This window comes from Delphinapterus leucas, chromosome 2 (assembly GCF_059928025.1).
Source record: "Delphinapterus leucas isolate spDelLeu-1000000601 "Yukka" chromosome 2, BTC_Dleu_Yukka2, whole genome shotgun sequence".
NCBI lineage: Eukaryota > Metazoa > Chordata > Mammalia > Artiodactyla > Monodontidae > Delphinapterus > Delphinapterus leucas.
Window position 1 is genome coordinate 39,827,277 of NC_143130.1, and position 17,016 is coordinate 39,844,292.

Consider the following 17,016-nt stretch of genomic DNA (forward strand, 5'->3'; position numbering starts at 1 on the left):
GGCAGGCGGAAGGGGCCCCTGGAAAGAGCAGGCAAGGAGTGGAGGGTGGTTGCCCCGCCCACTCAGGCACAGGGAGCCTGCTAAGCTCCCAGGCGGGTCCCCTGCTCTCCAAAGCCCCCTCCAGGCCATGTGGGTCCTAGAGGGCATAGGAAGGAGACCTGGGAGATCAGGAGAGGTAAGTGGGAGGGGCCCTCCAGGAGGAGCAAGAGAGGAGTGGAGGGCGATTGCCCTACCCACTCAAGACCAGGAAGCCTGCTGGGCTCCCAGGTGAGGTCCCCTGCCCTCTGAGACTAGAGGTGGGGGCACGCCTGGGCCCCTTCTGTCCCTTGAGCCTGAGCCCCACCCCTCACAGCCCCCAGGGCCTTTTCCAGTCCTGTGGGTCCTGAGCGTTGGCCCCCACCCACCGCCCAAACCTCGCCCCTGCTTAGGCCCTGCCCTCCACAGCCAAGGCCTCCCCCTGCCTTTTTCTTTTTCCCCTTCTCTTTTTTACTATTGTGGTATTGATATACCTTCTGGTTGTTGATTCATCTATACTTTTATTTTTATATTCTTCCTAACTTATCTATTAGTTTCCTAGTCTAATTTTATTTTTTACTTTGTTATTGTTTTTTGGGTTTTTTTGTATGTTTTTTGGTTTCTCTTTCTACGCCTCAGGCGGCTCGGGAGATCTTGGTTCACGAGCCCAGGGTCCGGCTGAAGCTCCTGCAGTGGGACTCTTGAGTCTGAACCACTGGACTAACAAGAGAACCTCAGACTCCAGGGAATATTCATCAGAGTGAGGTCTCATGGAGTTCCTCATCTCAGCACCAAGACTCAGCTCTACCCAATAGCCTACAAACCCCAGTGTTGGAAGCCTCAGGCCAAACAACCAGTAAGACAGGAACACAATCCCACTCATTAAAAAAAAAAAAAAAAAAAGACGGAAAAAAATATGTCACAGATGAAAGAGCAAGGTAAAAACCTACAAGACCAAATAAATGAAGACGAAATAGGCAGTCCACCTGAAAAAAAATTCAGAGTAATGATAGTAAAGATGATCCAGAATCTTGGAAATAGAATGGAGGCATGGACTGAGAAAATACAAGAAATGTTTAACAAAGATCTAGACAAACTAAAGGACAAACAAACAGAGATGAACAACACAATAACTGAAATGAAGAATACACTAGAAGGAATCAATAACAGAATAACTGAGGCAGAAGAACGAATAAGTGAGCTGGAAGACAAAGTGGTGGAAATAACTGCAGAGGAGCAGAATAAAGAAGAAAGAATGAAAATAATTGAAGACAATCTCAGAGACCTCTGGGACAACACTAAACGCACCAACACTCGAATTATAGGGGTCCCAGAAGAAGAAGAGAAAAAAGAAAGGGTCTGAGAAAATATTTGAAGAGATTATCGTTGAAAACTTCCCTAACATGGGAAGGGAAATAGTCACCCAAGTCCAGGAAGCACAGAGAACCCCATAGAGTATAAACCCTAGGAAAAACACATCAAGACACATATTAATCAAACTAACAAAAATTAAATTCAAAGAAAAAGTATTAAAAGCAGCAAGGGAAAAGCAACAAATAACGTATAAGGGAAACCCCATAAGGTTAACAGCTGATTTTTCAGCAGAAACTCTGCAGGCCAGAAGGGAGTGGCAGGAGAGGGCAGACAGCAGAAGCAAAAACTACATTCCTGCAGCCTGTGGAACAAAAACCACATTCACAAAAAGATAGACAAGGTGAAAAGGTAGAGGGCTATGTATCAGATGAAGGAACAAGATAAAATCCCAAATAAACAACTAAATGAAGTGGAGATAGGCAACCTTCCAGAAAAAGAATTCAGAATAACGATACTGAAGATAATCCAGGACCTTGGAAAAAGAATGGAGGCAAAGATCGAGAAGATGCAAGAAATGTTTAACAAAGACCTAGAAGAATTAAAGAACAAATAAACAGAGATGAAAATACAATAACAAATGAAAAATACATTAGAAGGAATCAATAACAGAATAACTGAGGCAGAAGAACGGATAAGTGACCTGGAGGACAGAATGGTGGAATTCACTGGTGCGGAACAGAATGAAGAAAAAAGAATGAAAAGAAATGAAGACAGCCTAAGAGACTTCTGGGACAACATTAAATGCAACAATATTCACGTTATAGGGGTCCCAGAAGGAGAAGAGAGAGAGAAAGGACCTGTGAAAATATTTGAAGAGATTATAGTAGAAAACTTCCCTAACATAGGAAAGGAAATAGCCACCCAAGTCCAGGAAGCGCAGAGAGTCCCATACAGGATAAACCCAAGGAGAAACACGCCGAGACACATAATAATCAAACTGGCAAAAATTAAAGACAAAGAAAAATTATTGAAAGCAGCAATGGAAAAATGACAAATAACATACAAGGGATCTCCCATAAGGTTAACAGCTGATTTCTCAGCAGAAACTCTACAAGCCAGAAGGGAGTGGCATGACATATTTAAAGTGATGAAAGGGAATAAGCTACAACCAAGATTACTCTACCCGGCAAGGATCTCATTCAGATTCTATGGAGAACTCAAAACCTTTACAGACAAGCAAAAGCTAAGAGAATTCAGCACCACCAAACCAGCTCTACAACAAATGCTAAAGGAACTTCTCTAAGTGGGAAACAGAAGAAAAGGACCTACAAAAACAAACCCAAAACAATCAAGAAAATGGTAATAGGAACATACATATTGAAAATTACCTCAAACATGAATGGATTAAATGGTCCAACCAAAAGACACAGGCTCGCTGAGTAGATACAAAAACAAAACCCACATAAATACCGTCTACAAGAGACCCAATTCAGACCTAGGGACACATACAGACTGAAAGTGAGGGGATGGAAAAATATATTCCATGCAAATGGAAATCAAAAGAAAGCTGGAGTAGCAATATTCATATCAGATAAAATAGACTTTAAAATAAAGAATGTTACAAGAGATGAGGAAGGACACTACATAATGATCAAGGGATCAATCCAAGAAGAAGATGTAACAGTTATAAATATATATGCACCCAACATAGGAGCACCTCAATACCAAAGGCAACTGCTAACAGCTATAAAAGAGGAAATCGACAGTAAGACAATAATAGTGGGGGACTTAACACCTCACTTACACTGATGGACAGATCATCCAAACAGAAAATTAGTAAGGAAACAAAACCTTTAAGTGACACAGTAGACCAGATAGATTTAATTGATATTTATAGGACATTCCATCCCAAAAAACCTGATTACACTTTCTTCTCAAGTGCACATGGAACATTCTCCAGGATAGATCACATCTTGGGTCACAAATCAAGCCTCAGTAAATTTAAGAAAATTGAAATTATATCAAGCATTTTTTCTGGCCACAACGATATGAGATTAGAAATCAATTACAGGGAAAAAGACGTAAAAAACACAAACACATGGAGGCTAAAGAATACATTACTAAATAACCAAGAGATCACTGAAGAAATCAAAGAGGAAATCAAAAACTACTTAGAGACAAATGATAACGAAAACACGACGATGCAAAGCCTATGGGATGCAGCGAAAGCAGTTCTAAGAGGAAAGTTTATAGCAATACAATCCTACCTCAAGAAACAACAGACATCTCAAATAAACAATCTAATCTTATACCTAAAGGAACTAGAGAAAGAAGAACAAACAAAACCCAAAGTTAGTAGAAGGAAAGAAATCATAAAGATCAGATCAGAAATCAATGAAATAGAAAAAAGAAAACAGTAGCAAAGATCAATAAAACTAAAAGCTGATTCTTGGAGAAGATAAACAAAATTGACAAACCATTAGCCAAACTCATCAAGAAAAAGAGGGAGAGGACTCAAATCAATAAAATTAGAAATGAAAAAGGAGACGTTACAAGAGACACCAGAGCAATACAAAGCATCCTAAAAGACTACTACAAGCAACTCTATGCCAAAAAAATGGACAATCTGGAAGAAATGGACAAATTCTTAGAAAGGTTTAACCTTCCAAGACTGAACCAGGAAGAAATAGAAAATATGAACAGACCAATCACAAGTAATGAAATTGAAATTGTGATTTAAAATCTTCCAGCAAATAAAAGTCCAGGACCAGATGGCTTCACAGGTGAATTCTATCAAACGTTTAGAGAAGAGCTAACACCCATCCTTCTCATACTCTTCCAAAAAATTGCAGAGGAAGGAACACTCCCAAACTCGTTCTGTGAGGCCACCATCACCCTGATACCAAAACCAAAGATACTACAGAAAAAGAAAATTACAGACCAATATCACTGATGAATATAGATGCAAAAATCCTCAACACAATACCAGCAAACAGCATCCAACAACACATTAAAAGGATCATACACCATGATCAAATGGGATTTATCCCGGGGATGCAAGGATTCTTCAATATACGCAAATCAATCAATGTGGTACACCATATTAACAAATTGAAGAATAAAAACCATATGATCATCTCGATAGATGCAGAAAAAGCTTTTCACAAAATTCAACACCCATTTATGAACAAAACTCTCCAGAAAGTGGGCATAGAGGGAACCTACCTCAACCTAATAAAGGCCATATACGACAAACGCACAGCAAATGTCATCCTCAATGGTGAAAACCTGAAAGCATTTCCTCTAAGATCAGGAACAAGACAAGGATGTCCACTCTCACCACTGTTATTCAACATACTTTTGGAAGTCCTAGCCATGGCAATCACAGAAGAAAAAGAAATAAAAGGAATACAAATCGGAAAAGAAGAAGTAAAGCTGTCACTGTTTACAGGTGACATGATACTATACATAGAGAATCCTAAAGATGGCACTAGAAAACTACTAGAGCTAATCAATGAATTTGGGAAAGTTGCAGGATACAAAATTAATGCATAGAAATCTCCTGCATTCCTATACACTAATGATGAAAAATCTGAAAGAGAAATTAAGGAAACACTGCCATTTACCATTGCAACAGAAAGAATAAAATACCTAGGAATAAACCTACCTAGGGAGACAAAACACCTGTATGCAGCAAACTATAAGACAATGATGAAAGAAATTAAAGATGATACAAACAAAAGGAGAGATATGCCATGTTCTTGGATTGGAAGAATCAATATTGTGAAAATGACTATACTACCCAAAGCAATCCACCGATTCAGTGGAGTCCCTATCAAATTACCAATGGCACTTTTTACAGAATGAGAACAAAAAATCTTAAAATTTGTCTGGAGACACAAAAGACCTCGAATAGCCAAAGCAGTCTTGAGGGGGAAAAAAAGGAGCTGGAGCAATCAGACTCCCTGACTTCAGACTATACTACAAAGCTACAGTAATCAAGACAATATGGTACTGGCACAAAAACAGAAATATAGATTAATGGAACAGGATAGAAAGCCCAGAGATAAACCCAGCCACCTATCGTCAACTAGTCTATGACAAAGGAGGCAAGGATATACAATGAAGAAAAGACAGTCTCTTCAATAAGTGGTGCTGGGAAAACTGGACAGCTACATGTAAAAGAAATTAGAACACTCCCTAATACCATACACAAAATAAACTTAAAATGGGTTAGAGACCTAAATGTAAGACCAGACACTATAAAACTCTTAGAGGAAAACATAGGAACACACTCTTTGACGTAAATCACAGCAAGGTCTTTTTTGATTCACCTCCTAGAGTAATGGAAATAAAAAGAAAAATAAACAAATTGGACCTAATGAAACTTACAAGCTTTTGCACAGCAAAGGAAACTACAAACAAGATGAAAAAACAACCCTCAGAATGGGAGAAAATATTTGCAAACGAATCAGCGGAGAAAGAATTAATCTCCAAAATATATAAACAGCTCATGCAGCTCAATATTAAAAAAAAAAAAATCCAGAAATGTGCAGAAGACCTAAGTAGACATTTCTCCAAAGAAGACATACAGATGGCCAAGAAGCACATGAAAAGCTGCTCAACATCACTAATTATTAGAGAAATGCACATCAGAACCACAATGAGGTATCACCTCACAACAGTTAGAATGGGCATCATCAGAAAATCTACAAACAACAAATGCTGGAGAAGGTGTGGAGAAAAGGGAACCCTCTTGCACTGTTGGTGGGAATGTATATTGATACAGCCACTATGGAGAACAGTGTGGAGGTTCCTTAGAAAACTAAAAATAGAATTACCATTTGGCTCAGCAATTACACTACTGGGCATATACCCAGAGGAAACCATAATTCAAAAAGACACATGCACCGCAGTGTTCACTGCAGCACTATTTACAATAGCCAGGATGTGGAAGCAACCTAAATACCCATTGGCAGACGAATGGATAAAGAAGATGCTGTACAGGTCTTCCCTGGTGGTGCAGTGGTTGAGAGTCTGCCTGCCAATGCAGGGGACACGGGTTCATGCCCCGGTCCGGGAAGATCCCACATGCCGCAGAGCGGCTGGGCCTGTGAGCCATCGCCGCTGAGCCTGCGCGTCTGGAGCCTGTGTTCCGCAACGGGAGAGGCCACAACAGTGAGTGGCCCGTGAACCACAAAAAAAAAAAAGAAGAGCCGGTACATATATACAATGGAATTTTACTCAGCCATAAACAGGAAAGGATTTGGGTCATTTGTGAAGATGTGGATGAATCTAGAGACTGTCATACAGAGTGAAGTAAGTCAGAAAGAGAAAAACAAATATCGTATATTAATGCATATATGTGGAACCTAGAGAAATGGTACAGATGAACTGGTTTTCGGGGCAGAGATTGAGACACAGATGTGGAGAAAAAACGTATGGACACCAAGGGGGGAAAGTGGCAGGGGGTGGTGGTGGTGTGATGAATTGGGAGATCAGGATTGACACATATACACTAATATGTATAAAATGGATAACTAATAATAACCTGCTGTATAAAGAAAGAACTTAAATAAATTTCAAAAATAAGTATATAAATAAAAGTTTTTTTTTAAAAAAAAAGAAGGGAGTGGCAGGATATACTTAAACTGATGAAAGAGAAAAACCTACAACCAAGATTACTCTACCCAGTAAGGATGTCATTCAGATTCGATGGAAGAGTCAAAAGCTTTTCAGACAAGCAGAAGCTAAGAGAATTCAGCACCACCAAACCAGCTTTGCAACAAATGCTGAAGAAACTTCTCTAAGCGGGAAACACAAGAGAAGAAAAGGACCCACAAAAACAAACCGAAAACAATTAAGAAAATGGTAATAGGAACATTCATATCGACAATAACCTTGAATGCAAATGGATTAAATGCCCCAACCAGAAGACACAGACTAGCTGAATGGATACGAAAACAAGGCCCATATATATGCTGTCTGCAAGATACCCACTTCAGACCTAGGGACACATACAGACTGAAAGTGAAGGGATGGAAAAAGATATTCCATGCAAATGGAAATCAAAAGAAAGCTGGAGTAGCAATACTCATATCAGATAAAATAGACTTTAAATTAAAGACAGTTACAAGAGATAAGGAGGGATACTACGTAATAATCAAAGGATCAATCTAAGAAGAAGATATAACAATCATAAATGTTTATGCACCCAACATAGGAGCACCTCAATACATAAGGCAAATGCTAACAACCATGAAAGGAGAAATCGACAGTAACACAATAATAGTAGTGGATTTTAGCACCCCAGTTACACCAATGGACAGATCATCCAAACAGAAAATGAATAAGGAAACATAAGCTTTAAATGACACAATAGACCAGATCTAATTGATATTTATAGGACATTCCACCCAAAAGTGGCAGAATACACTTTCTTTTCAAGTGCACATGGAACATTCTCCAGGATAGATCACATCTTGGGTCACAAATCAAGCCTCAGTAAATTTAAGAAAATTGAAATAACATCAAGCATCTTTTCTGACTACAACACTATGAGATTGGAAATCAATTACAGGAAAAAAACTGTAAAAAACACAAATACATGGAGGCTAAACAGTGTGCTACTAAATAGCCAAGAGATCGCTGAAGAAATCAAAGAAGAAATTAAAAAATACATAGAAACAAATGACAACGAAAACACAATGACCCAAAACCTGTGGGACACAGCAAAAGGAGTTCTAAGAGGGAAGTTTATAGCAATACAACCTCACCTCAAGAAATAAGAAAAATCTCAAGTAAACCCTACCCTTAAAATAACTAGGGAAAGAAGAACAGAGAAAACCAAAGTCAGTAGAAGGAAAGAAATCATAAAGATCAGAGCAGAAATAAATGAAATAGAAATGAAGATAACAATAGCAAAAACCAATAAAACTAAAAGCTGGTTCTTTGAGGAGATAAACAAAATTGATAAACCCTTAGACTCATCTAGAAAAAAAGGGAGAGGACACAAATCAATAAAATTAGAAATGAAAAAGGAGAAATCACAGCTGACATTACAGAAATACAAAGGCTTATAAGAGGCTACTACAAACAACTATATGCCAATAAAATGGACAACCATGAAGAAACGGACAAATTTTTGGAAAGGTACAACTTTCCAAGACTGAACCAGGAAGAATTAGAAAATATAAACAGACCTATCACAAGTAATGAAATTGAAACCATAATTAAAAATCTTCCAACAGACAAAAGGCCAGGATCAGATGGCTTCACAGGCGAATTCTATCAAATATTTAGAAAAGACCTAACACTGATACTTCTCAAACTCTTCCAAAAAATTGCAGAGGGAGAGACACTCCCAAATTCATTCTACGAAGCCACCATCACCCTGGTACCAAAACCAGAAAAAGATATCACAAAAAAAGAAAATTATAGACCAATATCCCTGGTGAACATAGATGCAAAAATCCTGAACAAAATACTAGCAAACAGAACCTAACAGCACATTAAAAGGATCATACACCATGATCAAGTGGGACTTATCCCAGGGATGCAAGCATTCTTCAATATATGCAAATCAATCAATGTGATACACCACGTTAACGAACTGAAGGATAAAAACCATATGATCATCTCAATAGATGCAGAAAAAGCTTTTGACAAAATTCAACACCCATTTATGATAAAAACTCTCCAGAAAGTGGGCAAAGAGGGAACCTACCTCAACATAATAAAAGCCATATATGACAAACTCACAGCAAGCATCATACTCAATGGTGAAAAACTGAAAGCATTTCCACTAAGATCTGGAACAATTCAAGGATGTCCACTCTCACCACTCTTATTCAACATAGTTTTGTAAGTCTTAGCCACAGCAATCAGAGAAGAAAAAGAAATAAAAGGAATACAAACTGGAAAATAAGTAAAACTGCCTCTGTTTGCTGATGACATGATACTATACATAGAAAATCCTAAAGATGCCGCCAGAAAACTCCTAGAGCTAATCAGTTAATTTGGTAAGGTTGCAGGATACAAAATTAATGCACAGAAGTCTCTGGTATTCTTATACACCAACAACGAAAAATCAGAGAAATTAAGGACACACTCCCATTTACCATTGCAAGAAAAAGAATAAAATACCTGGGGAATAAACCTGCCTAAGGAGGCGAAAGACTTGTACTCAGAAAACTATAAGACACTGATGAAAGAAATCAAAGATGACATAAACAGGTGGAGAAATAGACCATGTTCTTGGATTGGAAGAATCAATATTGTGAAAATGACTATACTATCCAAGGCAATCTACAGATTCAGTGCAATCCCTATCAAACTGCCAATGGCATTCTTCACAGAATTAGAACAAAATATTTTACAATTCGTATGGAAACACAAAAGACCCTGAATAGCCAAAGCATTCTTGAGAAAGGAAATTGCAGGGGGAGGAATCAGGCTGCCCAACTTCAAACTATACCACAAAGCTACAGTAATCAAGGCAGTATGGTATTGGCACAAAAACAAATATAGATCAGTGGTACAAGATAGAATGCCCAGATAAACCTGTGCACATATGGGCACCTAATTTACGACAAAAGAGGCAAAAACATACTGTGGAGAAAAGATAGCCTCTTCAATAAGTGGTGCTGGGAAATCTGGACAGCTGCATGTAAAAGAATGAAATGAGAACACTCCCTAACACCATACACAAAAAGAAACTCCAAATGGATTAAGGACTTAAATGTAAGACCAGGCACTATAAAACTCTTAGAGGAAAACATAGGAAAAACACTCTTTGACATAAACCACAGCAAGATCTTTTTTGACCCACCTCCTAGAGTAACGGAAATAAAAACAAATAAACAAATGGGACTTAATTAAACTTATAAGCTTTTGCACAGCAAAGGAAACCATACACAAGACAAAAAAGAGAACCCTCAGAATGGGAGAAAATACTTGCAAATGAAACAACAGACAAAGGATTAATCTCAGAAATAAACAGCTCATGGAACACAATATCAAAAAAACAATCCAGTTAAAGAATGGGCGGAAGACCTCAATAGACAGTTCACCAAGGAAGACATACAGATGACCAAGAGGCATATGAAAAGATGCTCAACATCACTAATTATTAGAGAAATGCAAATCAAAACTACAATGAGGTATCACCTCACACTGGCCAGAATGGCCATTATCAAAAAATCTAGAAACAATAAATGATGGAAAGGGTGTGGTGAAAAGGGAACCCTCTTGCACTGTTGGTGGGGATGTAAATTGATACAACCACTATGAAAAACAGTATGGAGTTTCCTTAAAAAACTAAAAGTAGAACTACCATATGACCCAGCAATCCCACTACTGGGCATATACCCTGAGAAAACCATAATTCAGAAGAAGATATGTACCACAGTGTTCATTGCAGCAGTGTTAACAATAGCCAGGACATGGAAGCAATATAAATGTCCATTGACAGATGAATGGATAAAGATGTTGTACATATATGCAGTGGAATATTACTCAGCCATAAAAAGTTATTGAGTCATTTGTAGTTAGGTGGATGGACCTAGAGTCTGTCATACAGAGTGAAGTAAGTCAGAAAGAGAAAAGAGATACCATATGCTAACAAATATATATGGAATCTAAAAAAAAAAAAAAAGTACCAATGAACCTAGTTGCAGGGCAGGAATAAAGAGGTAGACATAGAAAATGGACTGGAGGACATGGGGTGAGGGCGAAGCTGACGCGAAGTGAGAGTAGCATCGACATATATACACTACGGAATGTAAAGTAGTTTTCTGGTGGGAAGCAGCAGCATAGCAGAGGGAAATCGGCTTCCTGCTTTGCGGTGACCTAGAGGGGTGGGATAGGGAGGATGAGAGGGAGGGGATGTGGAGACGTGTATGCATGTGGCTGATTTGCTTTGTTGTGCAGCAGAAACTAACAGTATTGTGAAGCAATTATACTCCAATAAAGATCTATTAAAAAAACAAAAAAGCTATCGACTTGAGATGGAATTTAGGAGACCTAAGTTTTAGTTGCTACTCTGCCTGCCAAGAGCTGTGCAGCCATGAGTGCATCACTTAGCTTCTCTGTGCCTCAGTTTTCTCACCATAAATGGGAGTGTCAAACTAGGTTTCAAATCACACCTGTATAGTCATATTACTATATTACTCAAAGAACAGCAGGTATTTCTAAGTGTCCATAAGAAAACGTCCGTATTTTCTTTCTTCCTTTGTGCATGATGTTATGTTGATAGAATATGTCATACTTCGTTGGAAGTATGTTCTGGCCATTAACATGGACTTAAGAAAAAAAACCTAAACAACTTATTTTTGAATAGGTGATACTTGCATTTAGTAAGAACTTAAAAAATGTGCGCCTATATATTGGAAAGAATTTTCCTTCCACCTTGAGTTCCAGTTCCTCTTTCCAAAGGCAGCCATTGTCCCCAGTTTCTTGTGTGTGCATCCAGAGATTAACTATACGTTTATAATAATATGCAACCTGAAACCTTTTTTTAGAGTATGCAGGAAAAACAGGTTAATTGCAGGGGAAAAAGTAGAAAGTGGTATGAGAGTTAAAATCCTCATCATAATAGTTTATAGATGATGTTCCAAATTTATGAAAAGAGAAGCAATTAATTTTTAGAAGCATGAGGGTAAAATAGCTAAAAGAGATGAAAATGATTGCTGGGAGTGGCCTGCCATGGCCAGGGTATGCAGGGTTTTTAAAAAAAAAAAATGTATCTCTTGACTCTATGTAATCTTTTGATAAAAATAAAAATTAATTTAAAAAGGAGAAAAGAAAATGTGGATAAACAAATGAAACAAAATTGCCTGGTATTGTAACCCCAGGTGTAACCAGTTTATTTTCTTCCAGTTTTGTCTATACTTTAAAAAATAAGAAAAATTGAAAGGTATCACCCCCACCCCCAAGGAAAAAAAAAGGTAAATACGTGAGGTGATGAATGTGTTAATTAACTTGGGGGAATTCTTTCACAAGGTATATCAAATCATCACATTGTACTATGAATATTGAATATCTTAACAATTTTGTCAGTTATACCTCAATAAAGCTAAAAAAAAAAGCTTGAAAGAATAGTACAGCAAACACCTGTAAGCTATCACAGGTTTAACAGTTTTTAACATTTTTCCATATTTGCTTTGTATGTACTTATGTGTATGTGTGTGTGTATATATATATAATTTTTTCTGAATCCTTTGAAACAAATTGCAGATATGACAGTTCACCCTTAACTACTACTACTAGCTGATTACTGCGAAGCATGCATCTCTTACGAGTGACAGTGTCCTACATACCACAATACCATTATCATATGTAAGAAAATTAACACTAATTTCCTAGTATCATTTAAGTCATAATTTGAGTTTCCCCAATTGACCCCAAAATGTCTTTTATAGTTAGGGTTTTTCCTTATATGCATTTTGTTCTTTTGAACCAAGATCTAACCAGAGTTTATGCGTTACATTTGGTTATTACGTCTCTTTAGTCCAGTACCCCACCTTTATTTTCGTGACATTGAATTTTTGAAGACTGTAACAGTTGTCTTGTAGAATGCCCATATGCTCATATATATATGTGTGTGTGCATATATATATATATATATATATATGTAAATAATTTCTTTTTTTTGCCGCACCACACGGCATGCAGGATCTTAGTCCCCTACCAGGGATCGAACCCGTGACCTGCGCCTCCTGCAGTGGAAGCATGGAGTCTTAATCACTGGGCTGCCAGGGAAGTCCCAGCACATATATTTTTTAAAATAACAAAAGTGAACTTAACGTTGGACATATTTTTGAAACTTCTGTTTTTTCACTTTAAAGTCTTTTATGACTGTCTTTATAAGTTCACATTTTCGTTCGTACATTCAGGGGTCTTCATAATCTGAGCTTAATATGCTTTTTCAGATTTCTGTCACTGCTCTCCAGCACCATCTTTTCCTCTCCTGAACTATCTGCCATGGTGTCCAGTCATCCTCTCTACTTTTATTCATTATCCAGCATTAGTCCAACACAATTAGCTCATATGTTTCCCTCACTTGAAATACCTTTGCTTATTTAAGTCATAGAATTTTACAGTTTGTTGAGCAGTGTAAATTTTGTAGGACATAAGGCTGGCCTTCAAGTCCTAACTGTGGCCTTCAAGTCCTAACTATGTGACTGACAAGCTGTATGACTTTGATAAGTCATTTCCTTTCTGAGACTAAGTTTCCTCAGCTGTAAAATGAGGGGTCAAGTTAAATGTCATTGAATAGCCCATAATTATCAAGGGATAAGTATTGTAGAAAAGTAAGTATTAGAGTTTAGAAGCAGAGGTATGTTGCTGTTGGCTGGTATGTGTCATGTATGTGATTGAATTTCAGCTGAATGGTCGTGAAGCCCAAGTAAAATAATTTATGTGAAAAGTTCTGAAAAAACGTTATATAAATGTAATGTGTTTTAACAAACAAAACAGCAGGGTTCTTTGGGTGAGTGGGTGGGGATGTTCTGGGATGCTGATGGTGTAATTATTACAGTATTTTAAAGAGTTTCTTAGATCTTCAGGTGCCCTAATAGTACTACTTAAAACTTTAAAATTGATACTACTCAGTGCTTTCCTAGGCGAGGATAATTATGGATCTGATATCTTCTCTTGTTCTTACAGCTTTATTATCAAGTCCTAAATTTTGGAATGATTGTCTCCTCGGCACTAATGATCTGGAAGGGGTTAATGGTCATAACTGGAAGTGAAAGTCCAATTGTAGTGGTGCTCAGGTAACAGTTTTTCTTTTCAAGGCATGGAATTGCATGGCATTACTTGGGAGAAAAATTGAAATGTTTAATAACTGATATATCATTCCTTTAGACACTACTCTTTCCCAGAAGAGGGCCTGGAAGAAAATTTGTTAGTCTTTCTCACTTGTGAGAAATTCTAAACCTTGTTAGGCACTTTCCATTCAGATCCCAAAGGACTCATGACTTTTCTATGAAATGTTTATGTGAGCTTTATTTTTGGCACATCTGTTAAGAAAGTATTTCAGTATACTTTATTTTCCTGAAATCCTTCTGTCTTCTTACATTCTTTACTTTGGAATATCAGGAAATTTAATTTACAAGATTTACAAGATTATATATCATCTTTACAAATTAAGAATTTTTCTACAGCATGTTTTCAGTGTCAGTATAGAAGCATCACTAATTATTTCCATATTTCCTGCAGACCTTTAAATATCACTTCTAAATAGACTTCAGGAATTCTGAGTATATTAATGCCATCTCTTAAAGTGACAAATAGTACTGACTTTTTTTTCTCCCCTGTCTTCCTTCCCTATCCTTGTACTCTTAGGGATTTAAAAACCTAATTTAGCAATTCATTTTTGGAGAATTACCACTTGGTGATTTAATTGAATCATTGTAGTTCTGTCTTATTTGGGGCTTAATTATGTAAGCTATTTCAAGTCTTTTCTGGAGATAATGGAGTATAACTATAAAATAAATTGAATCATTAACATTACCTAAAGTCTAGATAATAGTACATTATTCTTAACAAGATGAACTTGACTCTTTCATTGTCATACTAGGATATACTTCCAGCAACAAGTGGTTGGAAGCACTGGGTGTCCAGTATCTTACTCCTCCCTTACTCATACCCATACCCTCAGTCTGAATTTATTAGTAATCAAATGCAACTGTGATTTTAGAGATCCAATGAAATGTCTGGAGTTTATTACCTGGGAAAACATTTAATGTACTATTCTAGGGGTATAGAGACTTGGGTCTCCAGCTTTTTCATTGTCTAACTACAGACTTGGGCAAGCCATTTATAGACCGAACCATAGTTTCCTCATCTATAAAATGAAGGCTAGACCTAGATGATGTCAGAAGACTTTTCCAGTTTTAAAATTATGTGGCCCTAAGTTCCCAGTCTTGAACTCAGTGGAGAGCTTCAATTTGTGAAGTGTTCAAACACTAACAGAAGGAGAAGCCACACTAATTGGCACTGTGGGGAAAAGCTGTAGAGAGAAGGCCCAGGGAGGCTTCTTTTGGAGATTCTTCTGGAATTATTTCAGAGTGAGTTCTGTTCAGTGGAGATGTTTAAGTACAATCTAATGACCTTTAAACTGGGAATGACGGAGTGAAGAGGAGATTACACTAAGCACCTGTGGAACATTTTGGTGGTCCTGAAAATATCAGTTGGGGCTTAAAAGGAGTGTTTGGATAAGTTATTTGGTAGCTAGGTTATTTGTATACTAAACTTTTCTGATTGCTGGTGTGGAATAAAGAAAAAAAGTGAAAAGAGACCAGGTCATATTAGAAGAGAATCTGGTCAAGACTGGAGGGAGTAGTCATTAGAGAAAGGTAATTTATGTGATTGGGTGTTATTTATGTGATTTCATAAAACTTCAAGGAATATAGTTTTTACCTGGAACCAAATGTGCCTCAGAGGACTCAGGCCAACTGAGAATCCACTTTTAGGACTTTCGTGAAACCACTGGGGATAAAGACAAAAATACTTTCTTATTATTTATTTTATTAACTGAAGTTTCAGGGAACATTGAAAACTGATTTTTTTCCCCCTTTGTGAAGCTGAAGTCAGTTTAATTTATTTTTATTTATTTATGGCCAAGCCGCGCAGCTTGCGGGATCTTAGTTCCCCCACCAGGGATCGAACCCGGGCCCCCTGCAGTTGAAGTGCGGAGTCCTAATTGGTGGACCACCAGGGAATTCCCCAGTTTAATATATATATAAATTATTTATATATAACTTCTTATAAAATTGATCATGATTGATGTATTAAATTTAAAAGTATAGTTTAATCAGATAACAGTAAGATGTTTATCAATAATTTATTTAATTTTTTAAAAGTTTCCCCTGGTTATTTCTTTAATGATCCTCTTACCACATGCTTTTATCTGTTTTCAATTGCCATCTGTATCTGAATTTTTTTTTTTTTTTTTTTTTTTTTGCGGTACGTGGGCATCTCACTGTTGTGGCCTCTCCCGTTGCGGAGCACAGGCTCCGGACGCACAGGCTCAGCAGCCATGGCTCACGGGCCTAGCTGCTCTGCGGCATGTGGGATCTTCCCGGACCAGGGCACCCGTGTCCCCTGCATCGGCAGGCAGACTCTCAACCACTGTGCCACCAGGGAAGCCCTGTATCTGAATTTTTAAATCTTTTTTTTTTTTCTAATCCAACTTTATTCCCTGAATCTACACTCTTGTTTTCATCCTACACTAACATCTCTATCTGGATGTTGACCAGGCATTTGAAACTCCACCTAATAAAAGTAAAATTCATCTCCTTTTCCCAAAAACCTGTTCTTCTTCCTCCTATTTCTGTGACTATCACGGCCATCTGCTCAGTTGCCAGTGTTAAAAACCTAGGAGTCATTCTTGATCCCCTCTTCTGTCATAGCCAGTTGGCCATCGAATTTGTTATTATCCCTCTCTCTATTCTACCCTTTTTTAGCTGTCCTCCCTGCTGTTATTTCAAGCCCTCATTTCCTGCCTGGACTGTTGTAACAACCTTTAAAAAAATGCTTTTATAATCAGAAAAAAATTAATATACTTTCATTATATGAAATGTTGAAATCACAAAAAAAATCTAGATGAAACTAAGTCACCCATAGTTCTGGGATATAATCACTATTAACATTTTAGTCTCTTTTTTCATGTATATTATTTCT

At 37.5% G+C, this 17,016-nt stretch overlaps 1 protein-coding gene across 5 annotated transcripts in view; it reads left to right on the top strand.

The window, feature by feature from the left end:
• Positions 1 to 17,016, top strand: part of SEC11A (SEC11 homolog A, signal peptidase complex subunit) — a 55,744-nt gene that overhangs the window by 19,245 nt on the left and 19,483 nt on the right. For 3 of the 5 annotated variants that reach the window (XM_022564015.3, XM_022564014.3, XM_022564013.3), the window contains one exon: positions 13,996 to 14,105. In XM_022564015.3, the coding sequence (XP_022419723.1) occupies positions 13,996 to 14,105 (110 nt within the window). Of the gene's footprint in view, positions 1 to 12,564; positions 12,667 to 13,995; positions 14,106 to 17,016 lie in introns of all 5 variants that reach the window. The other 2 variants (XM_089906755.1, XM_089906754.1) reach the window with 1 other exon arrangement.